The sequence below is a fragment of the Callorhinus ursinus genome, unplaced genomic scaffold, assembly GCF_003265705.2.
Source record: "Callorhinus ursinus isolate GAN/ISIS: 27379988/994484 unplaced genomic scaffold, GSC_fseal_2.0 scaffold32, whole genome shotgun sequence".
Lineage (NCBI taxonomy): Eukaryota > Metazoa > Chordata > Mammalia > Carnivora > Otariidae > Callorhinus > Callorhinus ursinus.
Window position 1 is genome coordinate 8,675,474 of NW_027397094.1, and position 25,077 is coordinate 8,700,550.

General features: G+C 38.3%; 1 protein-coding gene across 7 annotated transcripts in view; it reads left to right on the plus strand.

The window, feature by feature from the left end:
- LOC112807728 (zinc finger protein 90 homolog) overlaps window positions 1-25,077 on the plus strand; it is a 133,105-nt gene that overhangs the window by 65,784 nt on the left and 42,244 nt on the right. For 2 of the 7 annotated variants that reach the window (XM_073878998.1, XM_073878994.1), the window contains exons 1-4: window positions 3,965-4,216; window positions 5,867-6,013; window positions 15,401-15,527; window positions 15,819-15,914. The exons of 1 other annotated variant lie outside the window; for it this stretch is intronic. In XM_073878998.1, coding sequence (XP_073735099.1) covers window positions 4,124-4,216; window positions 5,867-6,013; window positions 15,401-15,527; window positions 15,819-15,914 — 463 coding nt within the window. In that variant the 5' untranslated portion in view covers window positions 3,965-4,123. Of the gene's footprint in view, window positions 1-3,964; window positions 4,217-4,240; window positions 4,333-5,866; window positions 6,014-15,400; window positions 15,528-15,818; window positions 15,915-25,077 lie in introns of those variants that run through there. 4 more of the 7 variants (XM_025850653.2, XM_073878995.1, XM_073878996.1 and 1 more) reach the window with 4 other exon arrangements.

A 25,077-nucleotide genomic window follows, 5' to 3' on the forward strand; every position in this document is an offset into this window, starting at 1 on the left:
AGCACTGGATGCTTTTGCCAAAAAATAGTCCCATCTTCACATTTATTATGAACTACTGAGACATTGCTTAAGAGTTAACCCCATCAAAGTAAAGAACTCTGGAAATCTCCTGCCCCCGGATATTCAAAATATAAATATAAGTTAAAAAAATATAAATCAAAATCCTACATCTCAGGGTCCCTGAGAGGTGTAGTCTTAAGCGCCTGACTCTTGGTTTGGGGTCAGGTCTTGATCTCAAGGGTGTGAGACTGAGCCCCACACTGGGCTCTACAGTCAATGTGGAGTCGGCTTAAGACGCTCTCCCTCTCCTTCTGCCCCTCCCCAAAATAAATAAATAAACCTTAAAAAAATCATACGTCTCTATACATACTAATGCTATGATACAAGGATTTGCCAGGACATTCCTCTTTCCCTTCAAAGTACAAGACATTACTAGTAGTAACCAAAGCACACATTTTACTTCTCAAAATACACAATTCTGGACTCTTGGAAAAGGCATTCAATAGGACTTCCATGTCCCTGACATGTTCTGGATGGATAGTATACTGAGAGATGTAACTGTCTTCTCAAATAATTCCTCTTCAAATGCTGGTCCAGCAAATGGACCCCTAAATGGACTTCTAACTTACTCCTTGAGCAACTGGGATGGAAAACTAGTGGGCCATATAATTGAAGGCAACCCTGGGGCAATGGTGTTGTGAGCTGGAGTTGGCTGAAATTGAATATATCAGCAGAGTAAGCATGTAAGGTAGGGTACAGGCAATTGGAGACCAAATGACAAGTCCGGCAATTTCTGATTTCCACTGTGTGGGTAGCTTTATTGGCAATCAGTTTAACTAGAATCCTTCATTCTCCATAGCTGATCACTCTGGATATCTGATCAGTTTTTCATCCTCTACCATCCTCCAGGTGATGTCTGATCATCTTGGCCTGTCTTTAGCAAGATTCTTGTTAGGTTGGTTTAACCTAAGTCCTCCTTAACCCTGATGTTTCCGCTTGGTAATTTTCCATCCACAGACCCCCCACTCTGCTGCTTGACTATAAATTCCTACTGCCCATGCTGTATTTAGAATTGAGCCTGGTTGTATACTGAGATCCCTTTTTCCCTAACGCAACAGTCCCGAATAAAATCTTTTTGTTTGCTTGTTTGTTTTTGGCTTTACTGTCCAGCTGTTTTTTCCTTGACAAAACAATAATTTAGCCATATTTCAGTCAGTCAGTGCTATTCTGTTCTAGATAATCCCGCTTCGGATGTCAATGGTTTTGGAGATCCCCAAGACCATCCTTGGGTTCAGTAATTTGCTAGGAAGTTTTACAGGACTCAGCATATAGTCCTACTCATACCTAAAATTTATTCCAGCAAAATCATCAAGGGGAAAGGCTCTTGGGGCAATGTCCAGAGGAAACCAGACATAAGCTTCCAAGGGTTCTCTCCCTGTGAAGTCACATAGAATGTGTTTAACAACTCCAGCAATGAACTGTGATAGCACATGTGGAATGCTGTCTACCACGTAAGCTCATTAGAATCTCTGTGCTCCTGGTTTTTATGGGGGGCTGGTTATGTAGGCACCTTCTGCCTGGCACATACTAAAATTCCAGATTCTCAGAAGTACGTGTTCAGCATAAACCATATTGTTTGCACTAAGAAATTTAGGCACAGTAAGCCACTGTTATCAGGTAGACTGGTAGGAACACTTCAGGATTCCAAGCCCCCAAGCCTTTCCAAACTCAAGTTCCCAGATACTAGCCACAGGCCAGCCTTACAAGTAGGCCTTCTAAGGACAGCTGTCTCCATCCACTTAAATGGTAACACTACTTCAATTTATTTTTAGTTTGCAAGTTTGCAATGCTTTCAATGATTCAACCCGTTTGTGATCAGTTATGAGTTCCAACTTGTGACAGACACACTAATGCAGTCATGAGATTATCAATCATTTCAATTTTTGCAGTGGTTGCTATTATCTGTTTTTATCTGCATAAATTTGAATCCTAAAATGCCAAAATGCAAGTGTAAATTGTGTGATGAATTTTCTGAAAAGTGGACATTTATTAAGCAAGGAAAAGTTCCCTTTGAAGCTTTTTGTCCCATATGCAAAAATAGTAGCCGGTATAAACCAGCATATACTAACAGCTAAACATAAGAGATGTATTATTTCCTCCACTAGTACTACAGAAAGTGACAAAATAAATTTACTATTATGAGGAATTCAGATTGAGATAGTAATTTCAGCAGAAGTTGTGAGTACCCTGTATGCTTTATATCATCATCAGTCTCTCAACTCAAATAGATTGTTTGAACGTACTGCTGACAGAAGTGTTTTTCTGATTCTGAAGTTGCAATCAGAATTTCAGGTGCCAGGATGAAATCATCAACAACAAAAATAGTAGCTCCATTTATGATTACAGAGATTATCAATGATCTAAATGCCCCACCTTTTTTCAGCATAGCCATGGATTCAAGTAATTACAATGCAGAAAACAAATATTTTCCCTTTGCTTCTGTGCTGCTTTTGGTGGAAGTTAATACTAATACAAATTTTGGTGGATGTTTGCATAAAGTTGCAGACATGTTTATTCCAAGTTGAAACAAAGCATGAATGATTCTACAGAAGATGTTGGCTGTCCTGCTTATAATACCTGCTGTTCGAATAGCTTTTGATATTCTTTCTGTACAGGTTGAAATAATTGTCATGAAATTGTTCCCTTACTTCGAATTTATGCTGTTTGGGTTGAGAGACAAAAGGATTTATGTGACTTTTCTTGGCATTCAGTATTTTTCACTTCTCTTGCATTCAGAAACCCATTGGTTCTCTTTAACAAACACAGTTGAGAGAGTTCTGTTTATATAAAGCACTGAAATCATATTTCAGTTCTCAAGGAAAGGTCCCAATATTCTTGTTGACTATTTATTTTTTCTTGTTGTCTTTTTAAATAATCCATTGAGTGAAGCTAATTTGCTCATTTCTTTTTAGCAACATGATTATGGAAATTGAAAGAAAAACAAAAAGTATTATTAAATATTCCAGTGTTCAAGGGAACTTGAAAGCATCAAAGGAAGAACTGATGAAATCATCATAAGTGCCAAGCTTGTTCTTAAAAGGGAAAAACATTACTTATAAACAGGAAAATAAATTGACTTGTGGATAATCATTATTGTACTTTCCATCACTGTCTTTTGAAATGAGTTCCATCTCTTGTAGAATTTGTTTTTTTTTTTAAATAAATGTTACTAAATGCTTTTCCAGCATGGGAACAAGTGAATTATCATGTGTAAGGTCAAAGAGGAAGGGAAAAATTGACAAAAAAAAATGTTCTCTTTTTGTCAGTGAACAACTTCTTTAAAAGAGAAGTTTAAAAGAGATCCAACGTAATTCTGAAGAACGGGAAAGGCAAGTTATGCCATGAAAGATGGTATTATGTATTTCAACAAATCAAAATTTGAAGAGCAATTCCCAGTGTTAACTTCATGCCAGGATAACCACTCATAATGCGAAATTGAGTATGTTTTCTCATCAGTGAACGTCCAGAAGGACAAAGAACGAAATGAGAGAGAGACGACTACTATTTAAGATATGTTACAATGCAAACGGAACACAGACTGTCTCTGGAAGAAATTCTGCAAGTGCATTCAGCAAAACAAGGAACTGCTAGGAGAGCCAATCCATCAGGGAAATATAATTAATGAAACAGGTATGTATTTAGATACTTAAAATTATTTCGGAATAACAACGAATACTGTACTATCAGTATGTCTCCTGCTTTTACCTTATCGAACAGTTCTGCCCAACGTCCCCCAAGTCTGAAGGCTGTTTTCCAGCGACGTGGCGTCAGGGATCTGGGAAACGGCGTGCGCCGTGGAGGCGGACGCGGGACTCGCTCCGGGCCTTCTGCGCATGGGCGCTGCGCCCCTCCCGTCTAGTTCGCGTCGGCGGCTGAGGCCTCGCGAGAAGACGGTCCCGGATGCTCCCGCGGCTGACCGCCCGACCGCGGGCGGGGAGTGAGCAGCCGGGGAGCCGCGGGCGTTTGGGCGTGGGTGGCCCTTTAAGTAGGGGCTCCGCGCGGGAGGGGCGGGTGACGGAGTCCGCCTTGGTACCTGAGCTCGGGGTGAGTTCTGCTCCGTCTTATGCATCGAATGCGAACCAGCACGTCCCAGAGCTTGTTACCGAGCGAAGCTTGGTGTTTTCATCTCCAACGTGAGGGGTCGGCCGAGGCCTCGGTAAGACCGGCGGAAACCGGCCTTGGGGCGCTCGTGGCCTGGCGCTTCTCTCTTGGGGAGGGGGAACCTTGTTCTTCTCCACTCACGGTCCCTCTTCGTCCTCCCAGCCACCTGTGGTCAGTGTCGCGTCCCCATGGCAACCGCGTACCGGGCTCAGGGAAGAGACAGAGCCCCAGGTGATGAATGAGCAGGAGGGAGATGCCCTGCCTCCTCCTGTCTCGCATCAAACCTGGGCTCGAGGTAGACTCCTCCGCTGCAGGAGTCCTGACCTTGTTCCTGGAGAACCTGAGCCTGAAACCTGAGTGGAGGATCCAGATCCCGCTGACACCCTGCAGCCTTGCTGTGTCCTCAGCAGCAAAGGTCCAGCTTGTGATTCAAGGTGACAGGAAGGTCCAAGAGCTTTAGATCTCAGATGGGGATTCTAACTGGCTATGCCCTTAGAATGTTCCTGGAACAAGGCAGCTTTTGTGAGGGAGGAAGAGGGATCCCAGAAGCAGGGACCGCTCCTAGGACGCCAGTCAGTTGGCCCCAGACCTCAGTAGAGATAGATGGAAGGGGCAAAGACTCTTGCTCAGCCTGAAGCAGTTTGGGTCCTCCTGCCAGAACCACGGTCATAGCCAGATTCTCGAAGACTGGGGTGATGGTGGACGTTGTGGTCCAGCTTTCAGGAGGAATGTCAGCTGTGGCTGGGAGGGGACGGGACGGGAAGGCAAAAAGGAACAGAAGGTACTGCCTGTTGGGGAGCTGTGAGGCAGCGTGTGGGAAGAAGGGCTTACCAGCCACAGAGAAGAGGCAGCGTGTGGGAAGAAGGGCTTACCAGCCACAGAGAAGGAAACTACCTCCTTCGTCCCTTCGCCTTTTCTCCACTCCCAGATTCTGAGTGGCTCGCTCACTACAGCACAACTAGCCCTATGCTGATGCCCCCTCTGATAGAATCCGAGATGGTACTGCAGGAAGGGTCCTTAAGTCTTACCTGTTCTCTGCTTAAAGATGGGAGTGGGATAGGGTGGGAAGGAAATGGTTCTTCTTTCACTTAACTTACCTGCTCCTAGTCACACATTTTGTTGTGGCAGAAACAAGAGCAGACGTGGAATCTCTTGATGGTCCAAGCAGGTGTTTTCTGCTTTAACAACAGATAAGTCAGAACCCGTTTGTTGTTTTTAATCAAAAGATACGTTTGAGATACCTAAAACTTGAGTTAAAGCAAACTTTTTTTTTCCTTTCGAAAAAGACCAGCCCTTAAAAACCCCGTCCCTTTTTTCAGAACCTAGTGGGATTCTCTGCCTTATACTGAACATTACAACTTGATATATTTTTGCTCAGCATCAGTTTTAATGAAAGTGTTATGTTCCATTCCTTGGCTTTTCCTAATTTGTTTATTTAGTGTACTGTATTGCTTACATTTTTCTGTTTTAAAGCATACATTGTTAGTAAATCAGGAGAAAAACATTTTTTAAAGATTTTATTTTTAAGTAATTTCTGCACCCAACTTGGGGCTCGAACCTACAACCCCGAGATCAAGAGTCATGCGCCCCGCCAGTTGAGCCAGCCAGATGCAAATGTTTTTACATTTAAAAACTAGTATGTCCAAGCACTCCGGATTTTTGCATGGGCTGCTCCCTCCTGTCATCCTTTCTGTCCCTTCTCAAGGCATCTCCACTTCAGGGGTGTTTTGGCATCAGCTGTGTGGAGTTTTTCAGGCTGGCAGCATCTCTCATGTTGGTTCTTTCCTTCTCAGCTGTACCCTCACGGTTATCCACACTCTTCCAGGGCCAACAGAAAATGATCACATCCCAGGTGAGTTGTTCATTTATTCACAGTTTTGCCAAACAGTGATTATGGGAGGTTCATAAAATGTCTGTACCTTCATGTGAAATAGTAGAAACGGATACGTTAACATCAGGGAAAATGCAGAGCGCAAGTCAACAAATTACAGTACGTGGGCCAAATACAGCCTGCTGCTTATTTTTCTATGGCCCACAAATTAAGAACTTTTAGGTGGTTGAGAAACAAATCAAGAGTAGTATTTTGTGATAGGAAATTGTATGGAATTCAGTGTCTATAAAGTTTTACTGGGCCATAGCCATGCTCGTTCATTTGTGGTTGTGGCTACTTTCATATCATAGGGGTAGAGTTGAGTGGTTGTGACAGAGACTGTGTGGCTTGGCAAGCCTAAGATATTTATTATGTGGCCATTTACCAAAAATGTTTGCAGTTCGCCGACATCCGATATAGTAGGGCAAAGATGCCTCGTAGATAAATGCACATCTTGTGATCTTACTGAGTTTTGAAACTGGAACATAAAAACCTTTTTTGATAAGCCTCATCTGCTGGCATTGTGTACCTTCCAGTGACAGTCCTGCAGTTACACATAAAGAAGTGGTAGGCAGAGAATACTTCTCGTGAATTGTGCCAGCATTAGGACTCCTGGTTGTTCAAAGAAGGAGCAAGTTTGGGCAGACCACAGTGATTAGTGGTAGTCAGTAGATGAGATAGGCTTTGTGACAGTCCTGGGGATTGCGCAGAATCTACATTTTTGCAGTCTGGTGAGGGATTCCACTCTTTGAATTGTGGTAAAATACATATAATGTGAAATTTGCATTTGAACCCTTTTAAAGTGTAGAATTCAGTTGCACTTAATACATTCACAGTGTTGTACAACCATAACCACCCTCTCCTTCCAGAATAGTTTCATCACGTCAAAAGGAAACCCCATACCTTTAATGAGCAGTGCCATGACTTAATGAGCAAATTACTCCCCAGTCTACCCAGCCCCTAGCAACCACTAACCTGCTTTCTGTTTATGGATTTGTCTATTCTGGATAGCTCATATAAATGGAATCATACAATATGTAGTCTTTAATGGGTGGCTTCTTTGACTTACCTTAATGTTTTGAAAACCCATCCATGTCGTAGCATGTACCACTACTTTTATGACTGAATGATATTCCACTGATGTATAGTCCACCTTTTGTGTATCTATCAGGTGATGGGCATTTGGAGTGATTCCATGTTTGGCTGTTGAGAACAGTGCTGCTATGAGCATTCATGTACAAGTTTTTGTTTGAAGACCTATTTCACTTCTTTCCTGGGAGTAAAATTGATGGGTCATCCTACGTTTAACTTACTGCGAAACCACCAAACTATGTTCTACAGCAAGGTCCCTTGCAAGTCCATATGAATTTTAGGTTAGCCTTTCTATTTCTGCAAAGAAAAGGCTGTTGAGGTTTTGGTGAGGATTGCATTGAATCTGTGCATCACTTTGGGGAATATTGACATTTTAACAATATTAGGGTTTACAATCCATGAACGTGAGATTTTTTTCCACTTACTTAGGTCTTCTTTAATTTCTTTCAGCAATGTTTTGTAGTTTTTGGCGTGCAAATCTTACATATCCTTGCTCAAATTTATTCTTAAGTATTGTATTCTTTTATTTATTTTTATTTTTTTCAAGTCTGAGACCAGGAGAAGTCTGTTCTATTCTCTTTTTTTTTATTAACATGTAATGTATTATTTGTTTCAGGGGACAGGTCTGTGATTCATCAGTCTTACACAATTCACAGCGCTCACCGTAGCACATACCCTCCCCAGTGTCCATCACCCAGCCACCCCATCCCTCCCACCCCCCACCACTCCAGCAACCCTCAGTTTGTTTCCTGAGATTAAGTCTCTTATGGTTTGTCTCCCTCTCTGTTTTCATCTTGTTTCATTTTTCCCTCCCTTTCCCTATGATCCTGTCTTGTTTCTCAAATTCCTCATATCAGTGAGGTCATAAGATAATTGTCTTTCTCTGATTGACTTATTTTGCTTAGCATATACCCTCTAGTTCCATCCATGTTGTTGCAAATGGCAAGATTTCTTTCTTTTTTGATGGCTGCATAATATTCCATTGTATATATATATATACACCACATTTTTATCCATTCATCTGTTGATGGCCACTCTGGAAAACAGTATGGAGGTTCCTCAAAAAGTTGAAAATAGAGCTACCCTATGACCCAGCAATTGCACTACTGGGTATTTACCCCAAAGATACAAATGTAGTGATCTGAAGAGACATGTGTACCCCAATGTTTATATCAGCAATGTGCACAATAGCCAACCTATGGAAAGAGCCCAGATGTATTGTATTCTTTTAGATGCTATTGTAAATGAAACTGTTTTCTTAATACAACTCTAATTAATTTCTCTTTCAGCTTAGCTGAAAGCAAGTCACTGAAAACCACTTGACTTGTAAAGGAGATGTTATCCATTCTCACTCACCAATCATTCCCTCCTTTGATGTTCTGGAGGTTTTTGGGTCATGGGGGTATTGCACCTTAGTAAGATTTTCCGCTTTCTTTGTGAGTATATTTTTTTTGGTAAGGAACATGTAAGTAGACATTTTTAGCCTAATATGAAATGCTCTGTCCTTTATATTGAGAATTTGTTCTCATTTTGTTGCGGTTACTGTTATGTGGTTTTAACTCCTTCATCTTTCATTGTAATTTTATTCCCCACACTTTATGTTTTTAAAAAATTTATTGAGGTGAAATTCACATGCAAAATTAACTATTTTAAAGTGACCAAATCAATTCAGTGGCATTTAGAACATTCACAGTGTTATGCAACCACTACCTTAACTGAGTTTCAAAATACTCCCATCATTCTAAATAAAGCCCTTTACTCATTAAGGAGTTTCTCCCCATTCTCTTATTCACCTTATCCCTGGCAACCAGCAGTCTGTGTTCTGTCTCTATGGATTGATCTATTTTGTGTATTTCATACAAATGGAGTCATTCAGTATATGGCCATTTGTGTCTAGCTTCTTTCACTTAGCATGTTTTCAAGGTTCATCCATGTTGTAGTACATATCAGTGCATTTTTACTTTTTCTTTTTTATTGTGGTGAAATACAAATAACATAAAATTTACCATCTTAAACATTTTTAAGTGTACGCTTCAGTGGTGTTAAATACATTAACATTGTTGTGCATCTGTCACTCCATTCATCCCTGTAGTCTTTCATCTTGTAAAACTGAAATTCTGTACCTATTAAACAATAACTCCCCACTGGAAAGTACCCTGATACTTCCTGTTTCTGTAATTTTGACTACCCTAACTACCTCATATAAGTGGAATCCTGTAGTATTTGTCCTTGTGTGACTGCCTTATTTCATTTAGCATAATGTTCTCAAGTTTCATCCATGTTATAGCATACTGCAGACTTTTTTTCCGTTTTTAAGGCTGAGTAATATCCCATTGTATGTGTATATACATTTTGTTTATCCATTCATCTGTCCATGGACACGAGTTGCTCTGAGTTTTAGCTTTTGTGAATAACAATGCTGCTGTGAAAATGAGTGTACAGACATCTTTTTGAGACCTTCTTTTGAATATTTACCTTGAAATAGAATTGCTGGGTCATATGGTAAATTCTGTTTTTAATTTTTTGAGGAATCTCCATAGTGTTTTTCACAGTGGTTGTACCATTTTACATTCCCGCCAACAGTGCATGGGAGTTCCATTTTCTTTACATCCACACCAACAGTTGTTTTCTGTGTTTTGGATAGTAGCAATCCTAATGGGTGTGAGGTGGTATCTTATTGTAGCTTTGATTTGTATTTCCCTAATGATTCATGATATTGAGCATCTTTTCTTGTGTTTATTGACCATTTGTATATCTTCTTTGGAGAAATATCTGTTCAAGTCCATTGCCCATTTTTGAATTGGGTTGTTTGGGGTTTTTATGTTACTGAATTTTAGGAGTTTATATATTCTGGATATTAATCCCTTATCAGCTGTATGACTTACAGATATTTTCTCCTGTTCTGTGGATTGCCTTTTTACTCTGGATAGTAACTTTTGTTGTGAAAATATTTTCACTTTCATGAGAAATTTGTCAGTTTCTTCTTTTGTTACCCATGCCTTTGGTGTCTTATCCAAGAAATCATTGCCAAATCCAGTGTTGTGTAGCTTTTGTCCTATATTTTCTCCTAAGAGTTTTATAGTTTTAGGTCTTACATTAAGGTACTATATCTATTTTGAGTTGATTTTTGTATATGGTGTTAGGTAAGGGTCCAGCTTCATTCTTTTGCATGTGGCTATCCAGTTTCTCCAGTGCCATTTGATGAAAAGACTGTCATTTTCCCATTGAATGGTCTTATCAACCTTGTCAAAAATCATTTAACAGTATATGTGAGGGTTTATTTCTGGACTCTCTTTTCTATTCCATTGGTCTATATGTTTCTTTTTATGCTGGTACCATCCTTTTTTGATTACTGTGGCCTTGTATTAAGTTTTGAAATCAGGAAGTATGAGTCTTCTACTTTTGTTCTTTTTCAAGATTGTTGTGGATATTCAGGTTTCTTTAGATTCCGTATGAATTTTAGGATGAATTTTTTCATTTCTCCAAAATATATCATTGGGATTTTGCTAGGGATTTCATTGAATCTGTAGATTGCTTTGAGTAATATTGACATTTTAACAGTAAGCTTTCTAATCCATGTACATGGGATGTGTTTCCATTTATTTATGTTGTCTTTATTTATTTATTTTTAAAGATTTTATTTATTTATTTGACAGAGACACTGTGAGAGAGCGAACACAAGCAGAAGGAGTGGGAGAGGGAGAAACAGGCTTCCCGCTGAGCAGGGAGCCTGATGCAGGGCTCGATCCCAGGACCCTGGGATCATGACCTGAGCCAAAGGCAGATGCTTAACGACTGAGCCACCCAGGCACCCCTATTTATGTCTTCTTTTATGTCTTTCAGGACTGTTTTGTAGTTTTCATTGTGCAAATCTTTTACATCTTTGGTTACATTAATTTCTAAGATTTCTTTTGATGCTTTTGTAAATGGAATTGCTTTTGTAATTTCCTTTTCAGATTGTTCATTGTTCCTGTATAGAAGTGCAACTCATTTTTGTGTGTTGACATATCTTGCTACTTTGCTGAATTCATTTAGTTGATCTGACAGCATTTTTTGTGGAGTCTTTAGGTTTTTCTACATATAAGAGTCTATCATTTGCACAGATTATTTTACTTTTTCCTTTTCAATTTGAATACCTTTTATTTCTTTTTCTTGTCTAATGCTGTGACTAGAACTTCCGGTACTGTGTTGGATAGAAGTGGTGAAAGCAGGCAGCCTTGCCTTGCTCCTGATCTTAGAAGAATAGCTTTCAACCTTTCACCATTGAGTATAATTTTTCCTGTATTTTTTACATACATGGCTTTTATCATGTGGGGTTAGTTCACTTCTATTCCTATTTTGTTGAGTGTTGTTATCATGAAAGATTGTTGGACTTTGTCAGATGCTTTTTCTGCATCAATTAAGATGGTCATTTTGTTTTTTCCTTCATTGTGTTGATGTGGTGTATTATACTGATCGATTGTTGTATGTTGAACCATACTTGGATTCCAAGAATAGATCTACCTGGTCATGGTATATAATCCATTTTATTTTATTTTTCAATTGAAGTATAATTAACATAAAATTTTATATTAGTTTAAGGTGTACAACATACTGATTCAGCAATTCTATACATTAGTCAATACTTACCACAATAATACTTACCACAATACTTACCACTTGTGTAGTCACCAGCTGTTGCCATACATGATTACAATATTATTGACTTTATTTGCTGCTCTGTACTTTTCTTTTTTTTTTAAGATTTTATTTATTTATTTGACAGAGAGAGACGCAGCAAGAGAGGGAACACAAGCAGGGGGAGTGGAAGAGGGAGAAGCAGGCTTCCTGCCAAGCAGGGAGCCCCACGCAGGGCTCAATCCCAGGACCCCAGGATCATGACCTGAGCCGAAGGCAGCCGCTTAACGACTGAGCCACCCAGGCGCCCCTGCTCTGTACTTTTCATCTCCATGATTTATTTATTTTTTAACTGGAAGTTTATAACTCTTAATCCTTTTTCTCAGCAATCTCCTACCCACCTCCCCTCTGGCACCACCAGTTTGTTCTCTGTATTTATGGGTCTATTTTTTTTTTAATTTGTTTTGTTTTTCAGATTCCACATGTAAGTGAAATCATACGGTATTTGTCTTTTTCTGTCTGACTTATTTCACTTAGCATAATACCTTTTAGGTCCACCCATTTTGTCAGGAATGACAAGATCTCATTCTTTTTTATGGCTGAGTAATATTCTGTTGTGTCTGTATATCAAATCTTTCTTCATTCATCTATCAGTGGACTGGGTTGCTTCCATATCTTAGCTATTGTAAATAAAGCTGCAGTAAAAGGTGCATATATCTTTACAAATTAGTTTTTTTTTTTCCTTTGGGTAGATGCCCAAAGAAAGTGGAATTACTGGATCTTAAGATATTTCTATTTTAATATTTTGAGGAACCTCCATACTGTTTTGCACAGTGGCTGCACCAATTCCATTCCCACCCAGAATTCACAAGGCTCCCTTTTTCTCCACATCCTCACCAACACTTGTTATTTCTTTTTGATAGTTGGCACTCTGACTGGTGTGAGGTGATATCTCATTGTGGTTTTTAATTTGCATTTCCCTGATGATGAGTGATGTTGAGCATCTTTTCATGTGTCTGTTGGCCATCTGTATGTCTTCTTTAATCAGTGTTTTTTTGTTTTGTTTTGTTTTGATGTTGAGTTGTTTATGCCCTTTATATATTTTGGATGTTAATCCCTTATTGGATATATCATTTGCAGATATTTTTTTCCATTTACTGGGTTGCTTTTTGTTTCATTGATGGGTGCCTTTGTGCAAAATCTTTTCATTTTGGTGTAGTTGCAATAGTTTATTTTTACTTTGTTTCCCTTGCCTTAGAAGACATATCTAGAAAAACATTTCTATGGCCAATGTCAAAGAAATTACCGGCTATGTTTTCTAATGGTTTTATGGTTTCAGGTCTCACATTTAGACGTCTAATCTCTTTTAAGTTTATTTTTGTGTATGGCATAAGAAAGTGGAGCAATTTCGTTATTTTGCATGTAGCTGTCTAGACTTCCCAGCATCACTTGTTGAAGAGACTTGTCTTTTTCTCAGTCTTTATTCTTGCTTCCTTTGTCGTAGATTAATTGTCCAAATAGGTATGGGTTTATTTCTGGGGTCTCTGTTCTGTTCCATTGATCTTTGTATCTTGTTTTGTGCCAATACCATATATTTTGATTACTATAGCTTTGTAGTGTATTACAGTCTTTTACTATGCTGCTGAATTCTGTTTGATAATATTTTGTTGAGGATTTTTTACATCAATGTTCATAAAGGATATTGGTCTCTAGGTTTCTTTTCTCTTTAAAACAATTTATTTAAACAAATAAAGAAGAATTTACCCATTTCCCCCACTTCACCCCCCCACCTCTGGCAATCACCGATTTGTTTTCTGTATGAACGTATTTTTTTTTAAGATTCCACATATCGGAGAGATCACATGGTACTTGTCTTTCTCTTTCTGACTTATTTCACTTAGCATAATGCCACAAAGTCCATCCATGTTGTTGTAAATGGCAAGGTTTCATTCTTTTTTATGGTTGAATAATATTCCATTGTGTGTGTGTGTGTGTGTATACATACCACAATTTCTTTATGCATTCATCTGTGGATGGACTATTAGGTTGTTTCCATATCTTGGATATTGTAAATAATGCTGCAGTAAACATGAGGGTGTATATAACCTTTTGAGTTAATGTTTTTATTTTCTTTGGATAAATACCCAGAAGTGGACTTGCTGGATCATATGATAGTTCTAGTTTTAGTTTTTTGAAGACCCTCCATCCTGTTTTCCATAGCACCAGTTTAAATTCCCTCCAACAGTGCACACGGGTTCCTTTTCTTTACATCCTCGCCAACACCTGATGTTACTTCTTGTGTTTTTGATAGCCATTCTAACAGGTATAAGGTAATATGACTGTGGTCTTGATTTGCATCTCCCTAATAATTAATAATTTTGAGAATCTTTTTAATGAACCTATTAGCCATCTCTATGTCTTCTTTGAATAATGACAATTCAGATCTTTTGCCCATTTTTTAATCAGATTCTTTTTTCTTTCTTTTTTTTTTTTTTTTTTACAAATGAGTTGTATGAGTTCTTTATATATTTTGGATATCAGTCCCTTATTAGATATATTACTTGGAAATATTTTCTCCTATTTAGTAGGTTGCCTTTCCATTTTGTTGATGATTTTCTTCAGTGTGCAAAAATTTTTAGTTATGATGTAGTCCCACTTATTTATTCTTTCTTTTGTTGCTTTTGCTTGTGGTGTCAAATCTAAAATCATTGCCTAGACCTATGTCAAGGAGCTTACCACCTGTGTTTTTTCTAGGCATTTTATGGTTTCATATTTTCCTGTTTCTTTGTATGCCTTGTGATTTTTTGAGTGAACATTGGGCATTTGAATCTAATAATGTGGCAACTCTGAAAATCAGATTCTCCCCATTCTGCAATGTTTGCTGTATTTTCTTATTGTTTTTGTTTATTTTTATTTATTTTTTGATTGTCGTAGGCTTTCTCTGTGCCAAGGACCAGCCTGATGTGTAAAGTTAATGTCTCCTTAGGTGTATTCTGAGCCTTTCCTTGGGTATGCACAGTTACTTTATAATTCTCCTAGGATATGCAGTTGTTTTTGAATGTCCTGGTCTTCAATGTCTGGTTCTTGAAGGGGGAAAAGCAAAGAATGAAGGAGGAGAAAATGAAAAGGGAAAAACACAAACTGAAGGGGACTTGCAGCAACTGGGGGAAATGCATCAACAGTGGCTATGTGCCTCTTTGCATCTGTGTGATCAGAGGCACCGGTCACAGTCAGAGCATGGGAACTTGCACAGAACCCCTTTATGATTCCTGTCTGTGTTGCACATGTTCGTGGTGTGGATTCTTTAAGTCTATGGTAGCTTTGTCTTCATAGGTTTCCTTATGAGAATAACTTCTTTGAGACCAGGAAGAGTATTTTATTCAACTTGGAATTCTCAGAAACTAGGGCAGTTCCAGGTACATGTGAGCACTCAGATTTTTTGTATTAAATAACAAAATAATTCAACAATGGTATTTCTATTTTTTTTTTTTTTACTCACAAAGTATAACACAAAATAAGGTATATGGTAGAGGTCCATAGTAACATTTTCTGGCCAGTTTTCAACAGTAAAAAATGGTAAGAATTAGTCTTTGAACTTCTTTTTTTTTCATATCACCTGATTCTGATCACTTCAGACTGAGCAGAAATGTGCTTTTTCAGGAATCCTTGTCATTCAGGGATGTGACTGTGGGCTTCACCCAGGAGGAGTGGCAGCACCTGGACCCTGCTCAGAGAACCCTGTACAGGGATGTGATGCTGGAGAACTACAGTCACCTTGTCTCAGTGGGTAGGTAGTGTTTGTTTGTCACGGAGACCCCCGGTATGTGTGTCTTTTTTTATTTGCAGAAACTTGCAGAGTTTTTGTAGAATATAATAATATTTAGCTTTGGAATTTGGAGGTCAAGGATGACTTATCTCTTTTGGTTATCAGAAGGAATTTGTTTTCTTCTCCCTCATAACAGCGATTAAGTTAATTTTTTTTTTTTTATTGTATAGTCTTTGAGTTATTATGTCCTCCACTTTCAGAGGCCCTGAAGCTTATCCAGTTTGTCCCAAATCACACACCTCTCATTCACAGGTTGTTCCATTCCTAAACCAGAAGTGATCCTCAAGTTGGAGCAAGGAGAGGAGCCGTGGATTTTAGAGGAAGAGATCCCAAGCCAGAGTAACCCAGGTGAGTTAGTACGTATGAGCCAGATGGAGTTTAGGAGGAAATTGGATCACAAAGGGTTAGTTCAGAGCTTTAAAGCCATTGAAATGTCTTCAGGAATCACCTTTTAGAGGTTCTGGACCTTTGGAAGTAGCATGTTGACATGACTCAAATATTCAGTGTCACTGGATCATCCAGTATCTCCCAGTGTCACTTTTATACACAAATGTTATCTTTTTTCCCCCTTAGGAATAAATTATATAGCATTAAGTACACAGATCTTAAGTGTACACATGTACTATATATGCATGTATGTATTCTTACTATACATATGTGTATATAGAGTGTATATATATATATATATACACACACACACACACATATATATAGTATCTGGCTACTTTGGTTCAGTATTATGTCCATGAGATACATCCATGTTGTGTATATCATTAGTTTATTGCTTTATATTGCTGTGTAGCATTCCACTGTGACTATCCCAGAGTTTATCTCTTTATTATATTATTAAAACATAGTTAGGATACATATTTGAAACATATTTGTTTTGAAACGTACTTGTTTTGAGTTTTGAGGTATTTGAAAAACATTTATAATTATTCTTGAGTGTGTCTTTTTGAGGAGGACGTAAACTCTTAACTTCCGTTAGATGTATGACCAGAAGTGGACTTGCTGGGTAGAGTAATCACATATTCAGCTTTAACAATATTTTTTAGTTTAAGCAGTTTTCCAGAGAGGTTGTACTAAATTGTGTTGCCACTGGCAGTGTATGAGAGCTTTAAGTGCAGTTTGTTATTGTCAGCACTTGGTATCATCAATCTAATTTAGCCATTTTAGTCATTGTGTTGTGCTACCTCATTAGGTTTTCATTCCCATTTCTCTGATGACTGATGATGTTAAGCATCTTGTCATATATTTGTTGGCTATTTGGAACTTCTTTAGCAAAGTTAACTGTTCAGGTCTTTTGCCTGTATTCTTTTACTGGATCATTAGTCTTTTTCTATTGAACTATAGAAGTTTTAAAATAGATTCCAAATACGAATCTTTGGCAGATGTATGTATTGAAAATACCGTTTCTCAATTATGGCTTGTCTTTCCATTCTCGTGAGGACTTCTGATAACAGTTAAAAAGACTGTCCTTTCTCCTGCTGAATTGTGGTTTTACCTTTGTTATTTATCAGGTGACCGTATATTTGTGGTTTTGTTTCTGGGCTTTCTGTTTTGTTCCTTTGGGTGATTTATCCATCTTCTTGACAATACCATTGTCTTTTATCTTTATAGTTTAATTATTTATAAGTCATGACATCTGGCAGTGTTAGCCTTCTAGCTTTGCTATTTTCTTCAAGGTTGCCTGGTTGTAGCATGAATACAGAATGTTGCCAAGAACATTTTAATCTACAAAATATATTAAAATAATTTCTATGTTTCCAGATATTATGGACAATGCTATGATACTATGAGCTTTTGCATTTAAATATAAATTTTAGAATCAGCTTGTCAGTTTTCACAAATGCGCGCACACACACCCATATGCCTATACCTACTGTTTTAGGGCTTTTATTGGGATTGCATTGATCATTTTGGAGAGAATTGACATCTAATGCTAGTGTATAGAAAAACAGTTGGTATTTGCACACTGGCCATGTATCCTGCAACCTTGCTAAGTTTACTTATTTTGGTAGTTGTTTTATAGATTTCTGAAAAATTTTTAGGTCAATAATTGTGTTCTCTATGAATAAAGACAAGTTTACTTCTCCTTCCTAATGTTTATACCTTTTTTCTTTTCTTTGCCTATTGTACTGGCTGAGAATGCCAGTAACATGTTGTACAGAAGAGGTGAAGGTGAACATCTTTGTCTTGTTCTTGACTTCAGAGAGAAACTATTGAGTATTTTAGAATTAATTTTGATTTTAACTGAAGGATTTCTATAAATATGCCTTATCATTTTGAGGAAGTTCTCTTCTATTCCTAGTTTCCTAAGAGGGTTTTTGTTTTTAAAGATTTACTTATTTATTTTAGAGAGACAGAACCAGCATGTGTGTGATGGGGAGAGGGAGAGAGAGAGTGTGTTAAGCAGACTCTGCGCTGAGCAGGGAGCCCAATGTGGCTCGATCTTACAACCCTGAGATCACAACCTGAGCCAAAACCAAGAGTAAGATGCTTAACTGACTGTGCTACCTGCCCCCCCTTTTTTGAATCATGAATGAGTATTGGATTTTGTCAAATACTTTTTCTGCATGTATTGAGATAATCATGCTTTTTCATATTTATTCTGTTAATATGGTGAGTAATATATTGATTAATTTTCCAACGTTAAGCCAACCTGTTGTGTCTGAAATACATCCTCCCTCATAATGTATTTTGCTCTTGTAATCACTGAATTTGGCTTTTCACTATTTTATGTAGGATTTTTCTGTGTGTGTATGTTCATGAGAACTGTTATCCTTAATTGTCCTTCACTGTAACGTTTTCAGGTTTGGTGTTGAAGACTGTACCACTTTCCTAAGATGAGTTGAGCAGTGCTTTATACTTTTCTATTCTATGGATGATACTATGTGAGATTATGTTATTTAACGTTTGATAGATTTCACTTGTGAAGCTTTTGGGGTCTGAAGTTATCTCTTGGTGGAGATTTTAAATTTCAGACTGTTAAATTTTTAGTTTATCTTTGGTAATTTTACCATAAATACAGCACACGAGGTTCCTGGAATAGAGAGGATGAATTAGTATTTGCTTAAAACTGAGTAACAACTTTGTGGCCCCAGTGTGCCTAAGTCTCTGACTCGGAGCAATGAGACAGAAACCAGGTGTTCCACACATACATACAAAGTTGGTATTTTGGGTGAAAAATACTGATAAAATGAATGTGGGTGTTTCTGTAGAAGAGAGAGGTAGCTGTCCCCCTACCCTTTTAAAAGGAGAGAGGAAAACCTTTCCTCCCTCGGGAAGGATTCTGAGTTCACACTCTAACCCTTTGGACTACGAGTACATTTCTTCAGGGGAGAAAGAAGACCCTTGTCTCCAGCCTTATACCCAGCATGTCACCAGGGCCCCCAGTTCCAATGCCCCCACTGAAATGTGAGTCTCTCTGGAGTCTGTCTCTATCTAATTAGTCATAAATTACTTTCCAAGCCTCATTCTTTTACCTTAAGCTCCAAGTTTTATTGAGATTTGCTCGAAAAGTCCTAGCTGTGCAGAAACAAAATTTATTTTCCCTACAGCCCCGCACAACCACTCATTTTATTTCTGACTTCTGGCCAGTTTTTCTGTGTGTGTGCCTTGCCATTCCTTCATCATTTTGTTTTAGTCTTTAACCATCAAGGTCTGTCTTAGAAAGCTAGATGCTCTTCAGGTATTTCCATTCACTTTTTTTTTTAACCTGGCCTGAGGCATCAAACCAGGGGCTGCAGTTTGTATTAGTATTTTGCCCTAACTTTGCCTTGACCTGCAAGAAAGAAGTCTGTGGCACATTCTGTTATCCATAGAGCTCTGGCCAGCCGGTTGAAGCTGACTTGAATGCCTTCCAGGCTGAGGCAGGGTCATGAAGCATTTCAGCTCAAGACAGGAACAGATTCTGTACCTCTTTCTAGCAGAATAACCACACTATAGGTAGTAAACCTGCTCCCAGAGGGCATATCTGAGGTCTCTTGCACCACCAGGTATTTCCTCAAATACGTGAATGTTTCTGATAACCACCCCTGTGTGGAGATCACACTTAGATTGCAAGTTAATGCCTTATTTTCACACATGCACACATGCAAGCACAGTCCCAGAGGGTACATGTGGAAATAACGATTTTGCAGTTGTTAGGCCCCCCAGCATGATTTCTCACTGTCTGGTAAGCTTTAGACTCCCCACCCCCAATGCCAGTCCAAATATTTGATTTTGTCCTCTTTTCAGAGGGACTGCCTGAAGGCAGTCAGTTCCAAACAGTCCCCTTTGTTCGTGACACCATTTCACTTGCCCCCCCTTCTCTATGGTGTGCATGACACCTGGAGGTGTTCCACAGGGACAGTGTAGGAGCTGCTATTGATCAGAGCATCAAGCAGGGATGCTGAGAAGTGAGTTGCTTCTAAAATCATTTTTTTCTAGTTATCCTTCGGTTCTTGAGTTCTAATTTAATACAGAGAATTTCAGTTTCTTGAAATAAATTCAGTTCCTTGAAATTTGTTGATACTGTCTGTTTTCATAAATGTTCCATGCTCACTTGAAAAGAAGGTATAGTCTATAATTGTTTTGTATAATGTTCTACAATGGTATTTTTTCAGGTCTTCTGTATTCTGATTGTCTTTTGTCTGCTGTTCTGTCAGATACTAAGACGTTTTAAAATCTCCAACTGTGATATTTCTTGAAGCTGTATTAGTAGGCAGACAGAAATTGCGGATTGTTACATCTCACTTTTTAATGGACTCTTCAACCATTATGCAGTGCCTGTCTCCATATATGCTGTGATACTTTTGCCTCTAAGTCTGATTCTGGTGTTAGTGTTGCCATACCAGCTTTCTTTTCCATCCTTTACTGTCAGCCTCACCATGTTCTTATATTTAAAGTATGTCTCTTATAAACTGAAAGCAGTAGTTGTTTGTTAAATCTAGTCTGACACTTAAAATTTTTTATTTATATTACTTAGTCCATTTATGTTTACTGGTATAATTGGACTTAAGCCTACAGTCTTGCTGTTTCTTTTCTTTATGTACCATGTCTTCTTTCTTCTCTTATTCCTCATTTCACAACTCCTTTTGGATTTAAAAAAATTTTTTTTAAACTTAATTCAATGCTTTATTTTTTTTAAGATTTTATTTATTTACTGGAGAGAGAGAGAGCACAGTCAGGGGGAGTGGCAGGCAGAGGGGGAAGCAGGCTCCCCGCTGAGCAAGGAGCCTGATGTGGGACTCGATCCCAGGACCCTGGGATCATGACCTGAGCTGAAGGCAGACGCTTAACCAACTGAGCCACCCAGGCGTCCCTCCTTTTGGATTTTTAAATTTTTATATTATTTTGCCTCTATTAGCTTTTAGTTATATATTCTTTCAGAAAATTACTAGTTTTTTGGAGGTTACACTATATGTAACAGTATGTAAGTGTGGACGTCAGCAGTGTGAAAATGTTCAAAGTCATGGGAACTATATGAGATCTTCTTGCTCATGGGTATAAATAAAGGAGAGACATCGTCTCATGGCTGAATCCTGGGGCACCATGAGGTTTAGAGGTTTAGAAGTGATAAAGATGAAGATTGAGCAGTGGGGACTATAGGAGGAATCTGTGAGGATGGACTAAAGTTGAGAGAATATGATATTCTGGAGGCCAAGAGAAGTATGTATTTCAAGGAGAAGTAAATGAAACGACAGATGTTGACGGGGATGTGGAGAAAGGGGAACCCTCCTACACCGTTGGTGGGAATGCAAGCTGGTGCAACCACTCTGGAAAACAGTATGGAGGTTCCTCAAAAAGTTGAAAATAGAGCTACCATACGATCCAGCAATTGCACTATTGGGTATTTACCACAAAGATACAAATGTAGGTATCCGAAGGGGTACGTGCACCCCAGTGTTTATAGCAGCAATGTCCACAATAGCCAAACTGTGGAAAGGGCCAAGATGTCCATCGACAGATGAATGGATAAAGAAGAGATGGTATATATACACAACGGAATATTATGCAGCCATCAAAAGGAATGAGATCTTGCCATTTGCAATGACGTGGATGGAACTGGAGGGTGTTATGCTGAGTGAAATAAGTCAATCAGAGAAAGACATGTATCATATGACCTCACTGATATGAGGAGTTCTTAATCTCAGGAAACAAACTGAGGGTTGCTGGAGTGGTGGTGGGTGGGAGGGAGGGGGTGGCTGGGTGATAGACATGGGGGAGGGTATGTGCTATGAGGAGCGCTGTGAATTGTGCAATACCATTGAATCACAGATCTGTACCTCTGAAACAAATAATGCAATATATGTTAAGAAAAAAAAAAGAAGAAGATAGCAGGAGGGGAAGAATGAAGGCGGATAAATCGGAGGGGGAGAAGAACCACGAGAGATGATGGACTCTGAAAAACAAACTGAGGGTTCTAGAGGGGAGGGGGGTGGGGAGATGGGGTTAGCCTGGTGATGGGTATTAAAGAGGGCATGTTCTGCGTGGAGCACTGGGTATTATGCAGAAACAATGAATCATGGAACACTACATCAAAAACTAATGATGTAATGTATGGTGATTAACATAACAAAAAATTTAAAGAGAAAAAAACAAGGAGAAGTAAATGGAACTCAGGTTTGAAGATGGAAACAAAGTTGGCATTTTAACCTTGACTTCTTAGGAGCAGGAATACAAGAAGAACTAACAGATGCAAATCAAACATCACTTTTGAAAGAACAAGCAGAAAGTTTAACTCTCAACAGCAAAACAAGGGGAAGGGGTTGCCAATAGCTGTGAAATACCAGGTAGAGGTGGGTGCTGAGCTGAAGATTTCAGAGCTGCTCCTTTTGAAGGTGGAACCTGAAATTGTCAAACCTAATCTTGTAGAACAGCAGAAGGACTTTCAGGATGGTGCTAGATCTCTGTGCTGGGTTTCTTCATGAGAAACAAAGGGATGGGGTAGAATGAGGACTCACAGGCACAAGCTGTGTTGGAAAGCTGCAGTCCATCTGTGAAGTATTAGAAAATGAAAAAGACTTTATACTTGAAAAAACTAAAAAGACTTCATTCAGTTGAAGAATAGTAAAGACTGAGGAGAGCATGCAGTACCCTTGTTAGGAAATATTCCTGCCAGTTTGGAATACGGTTCTCAGTTCACCCCCATGGGAAAGCTGGATCAGGAAATAGCTGGGTCAGGAAAAACCCATCTGTTTCAGTGCTCAGGAATTAAAAAACAAAACAAAACAAAACAACAGCCATCACAAGATATATGCAAAGTTATTACAAGAAACAGGAGAAGACAGGACAAGCAAGTGGTAATTCACCTGAAAAATGTCATGCAATGCCTAAATATTGTTCCTAGTTTTTAATATAAATTAACAATGAAATAATGGCTTTGGGTGTGCAAGAGCATAAAATAGGCAAATAAGAGGTTCTGAAAGAGATAGTAAGTCTGCAGGAAGATGTATTATGAGCTATGTTATATCACAGGAAATAATTGGAAAAAAAATAAAATCACTGCAGTAATCAAAACACAATTTGAAAAAACAGGTAGAAAAAATAATACTGAAAGTATAGTAGGAAATATAGAGGTTATAAATGAGAAACCAAAACAACAAAGGGTATGGAAATAGTACCTGACATCAAGTAATGGCTTCTTGTTTTCATTACATATGTTTTATAATTTTTATCCCAAATTTCCTTTGCCAAGACAAGCTCATTGAATACTTCAGCTCAGTTCTCCTTCCGTGTCTGTCCATCAAGAAATTAATTCCTGGTCCTATAATTAGGTAATTGTATTTTAGGAGACTTCTCTCCACACACCCCGCCCCCAGGATTTTGATCTTCCCAAGAGAAAGATCTTGGTTTCACTCTTTAATAATCCAGAATTGCACATTATTAATGATTTTGCTTGACCATGGAGTCACATAGAGCCAGATTTTCATAATAATTCAGAAAGTCATTACCATAAACTCTTTGTAAACATACATGCCAGGTCATCAGGCATTAGATTCTGATTTGTCAGGTATACATTGACATAGAGACTGAAAAATCATGCCTGTGTTACCATTCTTGTTTCTTCTGAACAGCATGTAGTAACACATGCTCATTTTAAAAGTTATCATGGAATATGAAAGCCAACTCCATGTCATCCTCCTCATACACACACACTTCAAGTCCTAAGAGGAACAGGACACTTTTGATGGGGTTTATATAGATTTGTTAATAACATTTAAATATTTATTTTCATAATAAAACTAACATTTATTATTAATACCATAAATATTATTCTATACATGCTTTTTTTGATCTTTCAGTAGCATTTTACCATATTTGCTGGTTTTTACAGAACTATTTTTAAACGTACAGACATTAAACCACTAAATCTTTCAGTATGATGCCTAAGAGCTTGTGTTTGGTAAAGCTCTCCAATTAATTCTGATAAAAACCATTTGTTAAATACCACTGACTTAATATTTATTCAAAGTGTTGAAAGAAAATCATAGGTAGAGTTATGGCTGCCAGAAACATAGTTGAATGAAAATCAGAGCTGTGTGAAATATTTAAAAATTCAGCATTTAACAAAGATGTTGTTATAGCAGCGTAGCTCATGTTTGTGTTAAAGTAAATGATACAAACAGGCTTTTTTTTTTTTAACTTTTTATTTTAATCACCCAGTGCTCATCACGACAAGTGTGCTACTTAATCCCCATCATCAGTTTCATCCATTCCCTCCACCTCCCCTCTGGTAACCATCTGTTTGTTCTCTATAGTTAAGAGTCTGTTTCTTGGTTTCTCTTTCTTTCTTTTTCCCTTTGCTCATTTGTTTTGCTTCTTAAATTCCACATATGAGTGAAATCATATGGTATTTGTCTTTCTCTGACTGGCTTATTTCACTTAGCATTATATTCTCTAGCTCCATCCATGTCCTGGTAAATGGCAAGATTTCATTCTTTTTTATGGCTGGGTAATATTGCAGTGTGTGTGTGTGTGTGTGTGTGTGTGTGTGTACACCACATCTTCTTTATCCATTTGTCAGTTGATGGACACTTGGGCTGTCATCATAATTTGACTATTGTAAATAATGCTGTTATAAATACAGGAGTACATGTATCTCTTGAATTAGTGTGCTTGTATTCTTTGGGTAAATACTCAGTGGTGCATTTGCTGAATCATAGAGTAGCTCTATATTTAACTTTTTGAGGATCCTCCATATTGTTTTCCACAGTAGCTACACCAGTTTGCATTCCCACCAACAGTACATGAGGGTTCCTTTTTCTCCGCATCCTTGCCAACATCTGTTGTTTCCTGTGTTGTTGATTTTAGCCATTCTAACAGGTGTGAGGTGATACCTCATTGTGGTTTTGATTTGCATTTCCCTGATGAGTGATGTTGAGTATCTTTTCATGTGTCTGTTGACCATCTATCTATATGTTTTCTTTGGAGAAATGTTTGTTCATGTTATAGGCCTTTCATTTTTTTTTTTCTTTTTAGCAAATGAAGCTGAAAGTGATGGGGAGATTTGGGAAGGCAACTTTTT